The following is a 10,771-nucleotide window of genomic DNA, read 5'->3' on the forward strand; positions in this document are numbered from 1 at the left end:
GTGGACGTTCGAGACGCATTTTTTTTCAACCGCTGCGTGAAATGAATGAGCGACCATAAAAGTATGGCCTGATTAAAACAACTTGAACAGTATTTGCTCAGCTTGAATTTTCGTACTGTTTATCAGAAGGATGATGAGTTGAAACAAATTCCAATTCTTGTTTTGGGATGAGCAACTGTCCAACCAAAATGTAAGTTTGTTAAGGTGAGCATGCTAATTAATTACTCTGAAAAAAACAACAACTAAGAATGTCATTGGCAGTGCGACCACTGATCGACTCGAGCCTAATACATGCAGACGCGATGATCGATTCTCTTCGTCGATTTTCTCTTTTGTTAATAACTCGCTAGATTTAACGTTTCTCGGTGCGTTTGCTGTTGCATTTGATAGCCAATACAACCTGTTACTACTCTGCAAAATTGTTTCGCTTAGCTGTAGCTAAGCAAAGAGAAATGCGATGAAGAGAATCGATCATCGCGTATTCGCCCTTATGCATGCTCACTGTCTAACTGCAGTTTTCTCATTTATCGTATAAAAATTACCACTGATTGATGTTGAACTAAACTTAATCTAAATGTATCCCAAGTGTACTTAAATCAACCTAACCTAAATGAACTAATTAACTCCTATAGCTAATGCTTAAATTTAAATACCTAAACCTAATAATTATACGAAACCAATCTAAAACTAAAAAAGTTATCACCCTAATCCAGTGATAAGAGCGAAGAGAGGGAGAGAATTTAATTGCGCGTATGCGCAACCCATATCGTTGTCCACTAGTAGTGGTCATTGCCATTGCTCATTGTACATAGCGATAGGATAGAAAACAATTGTAAATAGATAGTACAAAATATAGCGTCGAAGGTGACAGACATCCCGTTTTCTGTTCTTTATACCGAACCAAATTAGTGCTTGTAGTGCAATTGAATTTCTACTTGTTCCGAACCAACCCGGCGTTAAGTGCAATCTACCGCTTGAAGAGGTGCATAAGGTGAAGCAAACCAAGATTCTGTGAGTGCATCAGGCACTATTTATGTGAACAAACGGCCAAGCAACGCATCCAACGTATCCAACACCATTGTGTTTGCCCAGGTGGAAGAAACAATTTTAAGTGTTGTATTACTGACTGGGACTAAAGGCACCATAGGCAGACGAATTACACTGATATTTTTTCGGTGGAATCATCGTGCAAATCTTCTGGGCCGTCGATACCTCGACGGTGGAAAATCCTTCGAAAGGGAACGGGTAAGCCCCATCAACCACTTTAGTCTGTTATTTGAAATTAGCATCTTCAACTATGTAAATCGTTGACTTCACGCAGAAGTAATACTAAACATATAGTCAAAGTACGATAAACACGACAAGAAACGGTTATGTAGCCATGTTATTAACGAAAGAGAAGGTCGATGAAGAGAGTCGAGCAAAGTTACTTAGGACCTAATGCATTGTTCAGCTTGTATTGACCTTTCTGGCGTTTATAACACGCACACTTGGACAATTCCATCGTCAAGTGCGTAGTTTGTTATCCTCACTTCAGCCAAAAATGTTGGTTTGTTATTGTAATCAAAAGAAAGTCGATGAAAAGAAAGTCGATGAAAATAATCGATCAAAGCAGATAGGATCTTTTGAAATGATAATCTAGAATTGTGATCAATTTTCCAAATTTACTTTGTTTATTTCAACAGCCATCCAAGCGCACACTAAAAAATATATCATCGCAAAATCTCTGGTTCAAAAATACAGCATATTGAAGTCGAATACCGTTGAAGTTGAACAGTTTGGTTTCATTCTTTATCTTGTTGTGATAACTACATAAACAGATTATTATTCATAGGCGTTGTGGTTCTTTCCGGATGGTCGAGGCCAAGGGAAACATTGTGGAAAATTGCATTTCCATTTTGAATATATGGTGAAAAAGCTCAAAATGCAGATACGCCGACGTTCGAATCGAGATGACGATTTAAATTACATTAGCGCTGATACCATTGACCATATTCCAGATGATGAAACCGACCGTGATGAAATTGTATATTTAATGTAACTTAAGCCTATTTTATCTTGCTGATTTTAAGTATTTTTGTTTTCAAGATTGCCAAATTGAAGTTTATTGTGCCTTCCGATGCGTCACTGAATATTATCAAGGCTGACTGGATCAGAACATTTGCGGCGAGAAGTATGATCAGGAAGCTTGAAAGACCAGACGAGCGAATGAGTGAAATGTTCCTGACGTTTCCTTTATCCGGCTCGTACGATGGTCTTTTGGTAAAATACTTAGGGCCCATGCATTAATTATGTCACGCTCCCCTCTATCGTGACGTTTTTCCTATACCTAATGCATTGCTTTTCACAAAATCTTAGACCCCCCTCCCCCCTTAGAGCGTGACATAATATATGCATCAACCCTATCTGCCAAACAAAACAAGAAGACATTTATTTACTTTTTTTCTCAGATTCATTTGGATTTCGAGGCTATGTTTCCTGATGCCGATTACAGCGCTTCTTGGGACCGTCTGAAATACAATATACTTGAACAATACAGTGGTCTTCATACTTCAATCATTAGTGGTAAGAATGAATAATTCATAATTCAATCACTAAAGAAAATATAGCAAAAGGAGCCTCCTAATGAAACGGCCAATTCACATATATTATTATGACTATTCTATATTCCGTTCGAAACGAATTTCCGTTTGCAATTCCCATAAATAATGATATAGTTAGTCCTTTTTGAACGGAATTTATAATACAGTGTGTAGAACCGTCCTTTTAAAACCCTCTTGCCATGACAAATTACATATAAATAGCAGTACTCTAGACAGAAGAAGTATAACGTAACCCAAAATGCATGCTTAAGAAAATTTTACTAGTTTTCAGAATTTGTTCGAGCGGTTATCATCATCAAAGATAAAAATTCATCACGAGGAGTGAAGCGTGCTCATCAAGGCTCCCAAAAGATATCCAATCTACTGGAGCGGGTTGTTGAGTGGATTAATGTACGTATTAGGGGGAGGAGGGTGAACAGATGGGGCATAGTGAGCATCCCGCAGTTTGGGTCTGGATCTCCAGCTGCATGAAACAAATCAACTGGTAGTAGGTTCAATATCATTATGATATTGATCCTACCACCAACCAATTTGTTCCGAACGGCCGGAAGTCCAAGCTGGTGCACGGGATGCTCACTATGCCCCACCTGTTCACTATGCCCCTCTTACCCCTATTATTGTTATTCGTTTCAAGTAACAAAACACCAAGTTTTTTGTTTCTTTTTTGTAGCCAGAAGACGACATTGACAGATACGTGAACACTTATAACAAAACGACTCGTCCAATACTGAACGTCAAGGGACCACTTATCAAAACGTACTATTTTTTGACGTAGAACTACGTCTTTGTCGACTATACTGGGGTGCAAATCAAAAAATATGTGTGGTAAAATAGCGTTAGGTTTTGAACGGTTGTAACTTTGTCATTTATAGATGAACATTAAATCCAAATACGCCAATCGATAGACGCTCGAAAACGAGTACTGCAAACCAACCAGTATGCAGTACTCCCGGAAGAAAATGGCGATGGTGACGCCGCTCCCATTGCAAGAAAAGAGCGAATTCCCCCGCTTTTCACGCCGGTGCCGAACTAGCAAAACACAAGCTGCTGCCTCGCTTTAAGCTTTGCAGCATCGGTACCAAAATCATGTGCTCCAGCCTGGAGGAGTATACACAAATAGGATGTTTCCTGAAGGAAAACAACGTGGACTTCTTCACACATGATCTGCCATCGAGCAAGCCACTGAAGGTGGTTTTGCGTGGATTACCGTTGTTCGAGGCGGCTGCGGTGAAGTCCGAGCTGGAGCGGCTTGGGCTCCATCCTGAGGCCGTGTTCCAGATGAACCGCCGTTCCATCAACAATACCAGCTTCCGTGACCAGTTGTTCCTGGTGCACTTCACGAAGGGATCCACCAGTCTTGCGGCTCTGAGATCCAAAATCCGGGACCTGTTTCAGGTCATCATCAGTTGGGAGCATTACAAACCCCAACATCGTGATGTTACGCAGTGTACGAACTGCCTCTCATATGGCCATGGCACCAAAAACTGCCATATGAAGACAAACTGCGGCAAGTGTGCTGGAATTCACTCAACTGCGTCCTGTGAGCAAGTTGATGACATAGAGCCAACGTGTGTCAACTGCGGTGGAAACCATCAAGCCTCCAATCGCGGATGTCCCAAGCGAGTGGAGTTCATTAATATCCGTCGGAAGGCTACAACCAACAACCAGGTCGGTCGCCTCCGTAATCATCGTTCGCCTCCTGTACTCACGGAAGTCCAGTACCCAGCTCTCCAGCCCCGTTGACATGTTCCGAACCTAGCCCCGCTTCCGCTCAACAACCAACAAGCCAATCATGCGAGTATCCAAATGGTTCCCAACAGTCGGACAGTTCAGCATCGTCTCGCTGCTGCTGCGGCCCAGCCAATTCCAGGTTCATCCACCGCCACTGGTTTATCATACGCTGCTGCTTTCTCAGGTGAACCTGTCGACGATTCTCCGTTCACCTCGGAGGAACTTGTGACGCTCGTGGCCGAGGTCATCATCATCATGCGCACCTGCAAGACTCGATCTGAACAGCTACATGCTGCCCTGTCCCTTGTCACTAAGTATGGACCGTGAAGCCATCAAGATCGTAAATTGGAATGCTTGCTCCTTGAAGAGCAAAAACATCGAGTTTGTTGACATAGCCGTCATCACCGAGACTCACTTGAAGCCCGAGCTGAACGTCTTCCTTCCCGACTTTCGGCTCGTAAGGCTTGACCGCACCAGCTCCAGAGGAGGGGGAGTGGCCATCGCTGCGAGGCGGAACATCAGCTGCCGGCTACTACCTAGTTTCCAGCTGAAAATTATCGAAGCCATCGGAATTGAGGTGAGCACATCGCTTGGTCCAATCACCATCATCGCGGTCTACTGCCCCAAGCAAACCAACATTAGGGACGGCTCGGCCGCAGACCTCCGAAGAGACATCATCAAGCTAACACGACGGCGGCAAAATTTCGTCATCGCTGGCGACCTGAACGCCAAGCATCAAGCCTGGGGCAATAGTCGGCGAAATCAAAACGGCACAATATTATACAACGATCTGCAGCAAGCCCACTACAACATTCTGTGTTCGGACACTCCCACCCGGTTGAGTCGATCCGGAGCTCATGCCACCATCGACATCTTCATCAGCAACATTGGCGATAACATCTCCCAACCTATCGCCTATCAGGAACTGAGCTCGGACCACTATCCGGTGGTGGCCGAAGTAAGTTCCTCGGCCAATAGGTTTCAAGCTTCCCGGCGAAATTACCATCGTGTCAACTGGCAGCAGTATCAGCGCTGTGTGGCGATATCCCGTGCCAGGGAGCAGCACGTACCAGCATCCAGACAGGTGAGTCATACTCTGAACCTTGACAGCCCAACCAAAGATCTTATCAGGCTCCGTAACACCATTCGTAGGCAGTTCCAGCGTTCTAAGCTGCCCCACTTGAAGACCAATGTCAATAGGCTAACCAAAATTATCCAGGCCAGGATGGTGGAACTCAGAAATAACGATTTTACCAAAAAGATTAGCTCTCTCCCAAATTGTGCAAAACCTTTTTGGAAGATGACCAAAATTTTGAAAAATAAGTCGAGACCGATCCCTCCTCTTTCCTCTGTTGATCACTTAGACACATCCCTACTGATAACCCCAGTTGAAAAGGCCAATGCTCTTGGTCAACATTTTGTGATTTCACATAATCTTGGTCAAACCATGGTGAGCCCCCATGGGCCTGCCGTACTGGAGGCAATGACTAGAGTCGCTGACACCCCCGTAGTAGTGCATGATCATAGTAGAATATCGGCTGATGAGGTGATAGCAGCTATTAGAAGTACTAAAAACATGAAGGCTGCAGGTATGGATGGTGTAGTCAACCTCGAGTTGAAAAACTTGAGTATTGACTTCTTCAACCATCTTACCGTTATCTTCAACAAATGTTTGGAGCTTGGCTACTTCCCTGCATGCTGGAAGTTATTCAAAGTGATTCCAATACACAAGCCTGACAAAGATCCTACCGGTGCCAAAAGCTATCGCCCCATCAGCCTCTTGTCCTCCATCTCGAAGCTATTCGAAAAAATGATACTCAGCCGTCTGCTGGTGTTTTCAAATGATAATAACATCTTTCTCAAAGAGCAATTCGGGTTTAGGAAAGGCCACTCTACCATCCACCAACTCAGCGGAACAAGTCCGTTTCCAATACATCTGCCATGACATTGTTGGACGTCGAGAAGGCGTTCGACAATGTCTGGCATGATGGTCTAGTGTACAAGCTGCATCGATATAACTTTCCGATCTACCTCATGAAGATCATCAAAAACTACTTTTCGGGCAGATCATTCCAGGTCTACTTGAACAATGTCCCCTCTGATACGTTCAACGTTGATGCAGGGGTCCCTCAGGGCAGCCTGCTTGGGGCTATCCTATTCAACATTTTCACGTCAGACGTTCCTCGCCCGCCGGGTGGTGGTATCCTGTCTATGTTCGCAGATGACACCTCCATCATCTATAAGGGTCGAGTGATCCGTGCTCTGGCGAGTAAACTACAATCAGGCCTGGATGTTTTGTCCAACTATTTTAAGAGCTGGAAGATTTGTATCAATGCAGCTAAAACACAAACCATTCTGTTTCCACATTCGTATTCACCTCGGCTTGTTCCGCCTGCTAACGTCAAGATCCATCTTGATAAAACTCCCATTGAATGGTCGAGTGAAGTAGTCTACCTTGGTCTCACCCTCGATAGCAAACTGCTATTCCGATCCCATGTGGACAAGGCATCCACCAACTTGGTGGCACCAAGTGTAACATCTTGATCAGGTCGCTCTACCCTCTGATAAATAGGAAGTCCACCCTGTCCCTCAAAACAAGCTTGCTGTCCACAAGCAAATCATTCTGCCGGCTATTGAGTATGGTATGCTAATCTGGGAGAGTTGTGCTAAGTGCCAACACTTAAAGCTTCAGAGGATCCAAAACAAGATCCTCAGAATGATCATTAACAGTCCACCGCGAACTCGTAATTCTTAGAATCACCACCTGGCCGGTCTTCAAACACTCAAGGAGCGAAAGACTTCCACGCTGGAAAGGTTCAGAGTCGCCTGTCTGCGATCAAACCACCAGATCATTCGTGATTTGGCAACCTAGTTTAAGTAGTTAGGTGCTCAAGTAGGTAGGTTATCAAATTTTTAAATTCAAACCAAAACAATCCCACAAAGGGTATCCTGTAAATTAGCGCTAAACGCAATCATCACATTAGAATAACCAATTAACTAGAACAAAGATGAAGAGCCAAAGGCTAACCAATTGAAATGTTAAATCAAATGTTGAAACATAAAAACCCAGAAAATAAACGTAAATTTTACTACTATACTGCTTTTGCTCATTACCGCTTCGGACGGCGCGGCACTTGGTCCTGTAACAAACAGGACCAAGTCAGCGGCTAAAGGTGAACGGCATGATCACCTTCCACTATTAGGAATAAGCCTTGGGTCCCGTTTCACTAAACCGAAACGCGGAAAAGTTATATGTGCCAAACCGGTTCATGAGTTGATGGGTCGATAGGTAGTGTCCAGGTGAGGGAGCTGCCTCCCTGGCGTCGGTAGCATTGGTGCTCAGCACGGAAAACAAATCAACGAAAAAAAAGTGAACCATAACCGAAACATTGAAATACTTGAAAAATTTAAGATAAAGTCAAAAATGCATGACATACATCAATTTTGCGTGGTTCTACGTCATACTGCGGTCGTGTATAGGACACAACCCTTTAATTTTTTTAACCTGGATTTTGAACAGTCATTGATAAACTTCTTCACGTTTTTCGTAGGGGGGAATTCGAAATCTGCCTACCACAGTTGAAAATTTTATGATTCAATTGGGAAATGCATGAAGAAGTTTTTTTTTTAATAAATTTTCAAAACTCCCATTTTTTTAGCATACACGGTGTAAACAGTACTTTTGTAAGTATACAATAAACAACACGAAAAATGGAAAACTAAAAATAAAATAATGAAACATCATTTGCATTACTTTTCATTGTATTTTCTTAATAATATATATAAAAGAAACCAACAAAAAAACATTAACTGCTGGTTCAGCAATAGACAATTGAAGCTGGCTGGAGTATTAGAAAAAAGGGAATTAAAAAGAATACTGCCGTTTCAGTAATATTTTACTAGTGTACTGAAAAATCAGTTCAACGCTGTCATTTATTCATGTCCTGAAGATTCAGCAAAAAATATTGGATTTACTGAAGACACAGTACATTGTTGCCATTGTGGAATAAACTCAAATTGCTGGAAGTTTCAGCACCATTATTTTACTGAAAAGTTTGCTGATCTTCCATCAAGTCCAAAATCAGCAAAATTTTGCTGATTATCAGCGATTTAAATTTGGTGCGTAAGCAATCGAGTTTTGCATTGGATGCTCTGCGAAGTACTTCTAGAATCGTACTAGTAATTGTTCTGAATGTCGATCTCTCCCTATATCGATGGTCCCTTCAATATCGGGAAATGGAAAGTCTGTAATAGACTGTACCTAATAGAAATTCCGACTAAAGTGCTCATACGATGAGAAAAAATAGATGAATGTTCATGGGATTTTAGCCTTACGCAGCTAGAAACTGAGGCCGGATGTGGCCTATATAGTGCTGTGCTGTGATTTTTACTTCCATTGAGCTGCTTTTTGAACGCACATGTAATTTGATGTGTCACATGATGGGATTTATTCATTTCAGGCCGCATTTACTTTCAAGGCAGTTACAAACCAGAACATGTTCTGTCCATTCATCTCCAGAACCAGTTCACGATTTCAAAAATATTCAAAAAATGCTATGAGACCATAGCTGCCGCTCATCGGAAGTCGGCCACATTTACGTGTTTGTAAAAACTTTTTTTTTTCGGTAGAAATGGTTTCTAATCACCCATATTTCCATAATACTAGGTGAACTCAACAACTTTGTTCTAGAAAACTTTGAACACGTTTTTCACGGCTTGCTGATTTGTGCTATGGGATGGATTTGCCATGAGCGGTAGATGGTACCTTGTCCCACCCACATCTTTGAAGGTGGACGCGCCTCTGGTCGTATTGCAAATGAGTTAGCAGTTAAACATAGTGGGATTGTGTCAAATTTTGTGCTGGCAAAAATGCTCGTTTAAAATGAAATTAAAACCAGTGACCACATACCTGAGCAAACAAATTCCCCTCGCTTCGCTGCAGCAGTGGTGCCATCGAGCACCGCACCACCACGTGGCAATCATCCATGACGGTGTTGAAAAACCGCCTCGTCGGCAGCAACGCCTCCAGATCGATCAGAAACTCTAAAAACCGCTCACAATAACGCACCGTTTCTTCACAAACTTGCCCCTCTTCCGCAATCGACTCCAATACGTTCATAAACTTGATCATCAGATTCTGCAAAAAGTGCCTCTCCCAGTCAACCCGTTCCTTATCGGTAGCCTTGTCCCGTTTCTGAAGCTTCTTCCAAAACTTCCTCCACTCGGGAATCTCCTTCAGTTCCTGGTCCCTTCGCTTCGGCTGCAAGCAGGACCACATAGCAAGCGAAACCAAACGTTTCGCTTGATTCCTACAAAGCTCCACTTCCATACTGTTGAAACAATGATTTAGGAAAACCAACAGAGCCGTTTGCTCCCGCATACTGAAAGAACTAACCACCGTATCTTCCAAACAGGCTTCCAATACACGCTGAAAGAACACCGGAAATTGATCACCATTCACTTCAAACACTTTCCACACTTCCACTTTCTCGCGAAACTTTTCATTCAACATCACCACAATCGACATCAGGTGCGCCCGAGAGGCCACCTCCCCGCGAAAATTCGGCCACAGGTAATTCTCCAAATACTGACTAAACTCCAGCATCATAATGCGTCGCATCGAATAACGCGACTCGCAAATTTCACGCCGGTAGATTTCCTCGATGATGCCGGCATTGAACTCCTCATGACTGTCAGCCGTGTCCGGGGCCCAGAACCGATTGGCCAACTAAAACAAAGCACATGAAAATAGCAAATTCAAAATTTAAAATTCCACACTCGCAACAGGTTAGGTCCCCGTCGCTATACTCACGAAGGTTAGCTCGTCGGCGTTGATTTGGGCCACGGTAAGAGCGCCTTTACGCAGTTTGGCCGGCGGTTCCTCCGCGGTGGGTTGAGGTTTCGTCATCTTAAGCCGAGATTTTTCCACGGAAACACACCTTTTAGGTACTTATTGGAGAAACGTTTTCAAGCCGAACCGGTTAGAGCGCCCGCCAGAGGAAAAAACACAACAAACACGCGCGGAATCAAAACAAAAACTGAACTCCGAAGGAGGGAAGCGCGCGAGAGAAAACCGAGAAAACGAGAAGCGACAAAGTGACAGATCGACGCGAGCGAACAGCTGATTGGAGAAAAAGGAAGAAAAAAATAACAAACGAACGCAGCCATTTGGCGTTACGCGAGCGTAACGATTGTGGTAGTTTGTTTTATCTATGTCGCCGTTGTTATAAGTTTCTGGTATGTCTACATTTAGGCTCAACATTATTTAATAAAATTAAAATCCAATGAATATGGACATGAAAGCAACTCGAGAGTGAGTTCAATTAGACTCAATTTTGCCAAAAGTGGATTTGCTCAAATGTATGTCGAATTTTCGGGTTTTTTTAGGATAAACTTCTCAAAAATGAGAAAAATAAAATAAAATTTAAAATTTTGCT

The 10,771-nt window shown here is 43.0% G+C and overlaps 1 protein-coding gene across 1 annotated transcript in view; it reads right to left on the minus strand.

The window, feature by feature from the left end:
• The window catches only part of LOC135706725 (RNA helicase aquarius), a 307,481-nt gene extending 297,105 nt beyond the window's left edge, over positions 1-10,376 (minus strand). The window contains exons 1-2 of the mRNA XM_065228377.1: positions 10,147-10,376; positions 9,244-10,062 (exon numbers count right to left, since the gene is read on the minus strand). Coding sequence (XP_065084449.1) covers positions 9,244-10,062; positions 10,147-10,242 — 915 coding nt within the window. The 5' untranslated portion in view covers positions 10,243-10,376. The remainder of the gene's footprint in view (positions 1-9,243; positions 10,063-10,146) is intronic.
• Positions 10,377-10,771: the final 395 nt, after the last annotated feature.

This window comes from Ochlerotatus camptorhynchus, unplaced genomic scaffold, assembly GCF_037179485.1.
Source record: "Ochlerotatus camptorhynchus isolate MF236.1 unplaced genomic scaffold, CSIRO-AGI_Acam_v1.1 ptg000290l, whole genome shotgun sequence".
Lineage (NCBI taxonomy): Eukaryota > Metazoa > Arthropoda > Insecta > Diptera > Culicidae > Ochlerotatus > Ochlerotatus camptorhynchus.